Source organism: Geospiza fortis, unplaced genomic scaffold (assembly GCF_000277835.1).
Source record: "Geospiza fortis unplaced genomic scaffold, GeoFor_1.0 scaffold637, whole genome shotgun sequence".
NCBI lineage: Eukaryota > Metazoa > Chordata > Aves > Passeriformes > Thraupidae > Geospiza > Geospiza fortis.
The window spans coordinates 901,836-902,919 of NW_005054515.1; the positions used below are offsets into that span (position 1 = coordinate 901,836).

A 1,084-nucleotide genomic window follows, 5' to 3' on the forward strand; every position below is an offset into this window, starting at 1 on the left:
ACAATAAATTCAAGAAAGAAGTAACTTGCTTCCAAATCCCCCACTCCTTCTAAAAGCATGTTTGTGAAAAAGAACTAAGAAGCACCACATGAACTAGTATTTGACCTGTGTGGTGTTAGCTACAAGCTGTGCTGTGTTTCAGTCAGGCTGGCAGGTTACATGTGTGAAATGCAGGCTCTGAACACTACAGCAAGGTGGAAACCCACGTGGCTCTGGTTCTGTGGAGGCACAAAGGGGGTGCTGCTCCTTCACAGCTGTGCATTTGCTGGGGGCGCTGGCAGCAGGAGGAAGCTGGAACAGTGACTGAGCCTGCACAGCTTTCTGCTGTGCTGCTGTTATTACATACAACTTACCAAAAGGGTTTAGGAAAGTAATTACCAAACAAACTAACCTATTCATCTACCCCTTCTCCCCTTAAACAAGTGAATGTTTAAATTTGTTCACTAGACCAAGATTACATAGAACTGAATCAGTGTTCATAGGAGTTACAGTACAACCACCTTTATGGAACCACAGTACAACATTTTAAACCGACTGTAGTCTGGAATATGTAATACATCCTTAGGAGTAACTAGTATAAAAAGTATCAACATCAGTGGTTTGAATATAAAAATTTATTTAAAGTCAGAGTATGCAACAAATAAAACCTACAGAAAACAGATTTTCCCATCACAATCTGTTGCTTACCAAATAATATTGTGAAAACACATTCCTTCAGTCATTATAAAGTTCTTAAAATACAAAAGAAATTAAATTTTGTAAGAAAGTCTAGTAGACCAGAGACTGTTTCTTCCAAGATGTTTTGCAGAAGCAAGGCTATCCTTCAATACATCCCACGCCATCCTCCTCCACCCATACTGCCTTGCCCATAGTATCCTCCACTATTTCCACTGCCACGACCTGCAAACAATTGACACAAGGTCACACATACATACCTCAAAGGAAGAAAAACTGGGATGGGTGACACAGAACAGCTGGTGAAGGTGACAACTTACACCAACAATGCTCCAGCACTACTGCTCTTAACCAGTGTCTGTAGCACAATGTGCAAAGGCCCCAGAGATTGAGTTTCAGAAACCACTGT

General features: G+C 41.1%; 1 protein-coding gene across 3 annotated transcripts in view; it reads right to left on the reverse strand.

Moving 5' to 3' along the window:
- Window positions 1–1,084, reverse strand: part of HNRNPH3 (heterogeneous nuclear ribonucleoprotein H3) — a 5,837-nt gene that overhangs the window by 403 nt on the left and 4,350 nt on the right. For 2 of the 3 annotated variants that reach the window (XM_005428973.2, XM_005428972.2), the window contains exon 9: window positions 1–900. This exon is cut by the window's left edge and continues 403 nt beyond it. In XM_005428973.2, the coding sequence (XP_005429030.1) occupies window positions 824–900 (77 nt within the window). In that variant the 3' untranslated portion in view covers window positions 1–823. The remainder of the gene's footprint in view (window positions 901–1,084) is intronic. The other variant, XM_031063584.1, reaches the window with a different exon arrangement.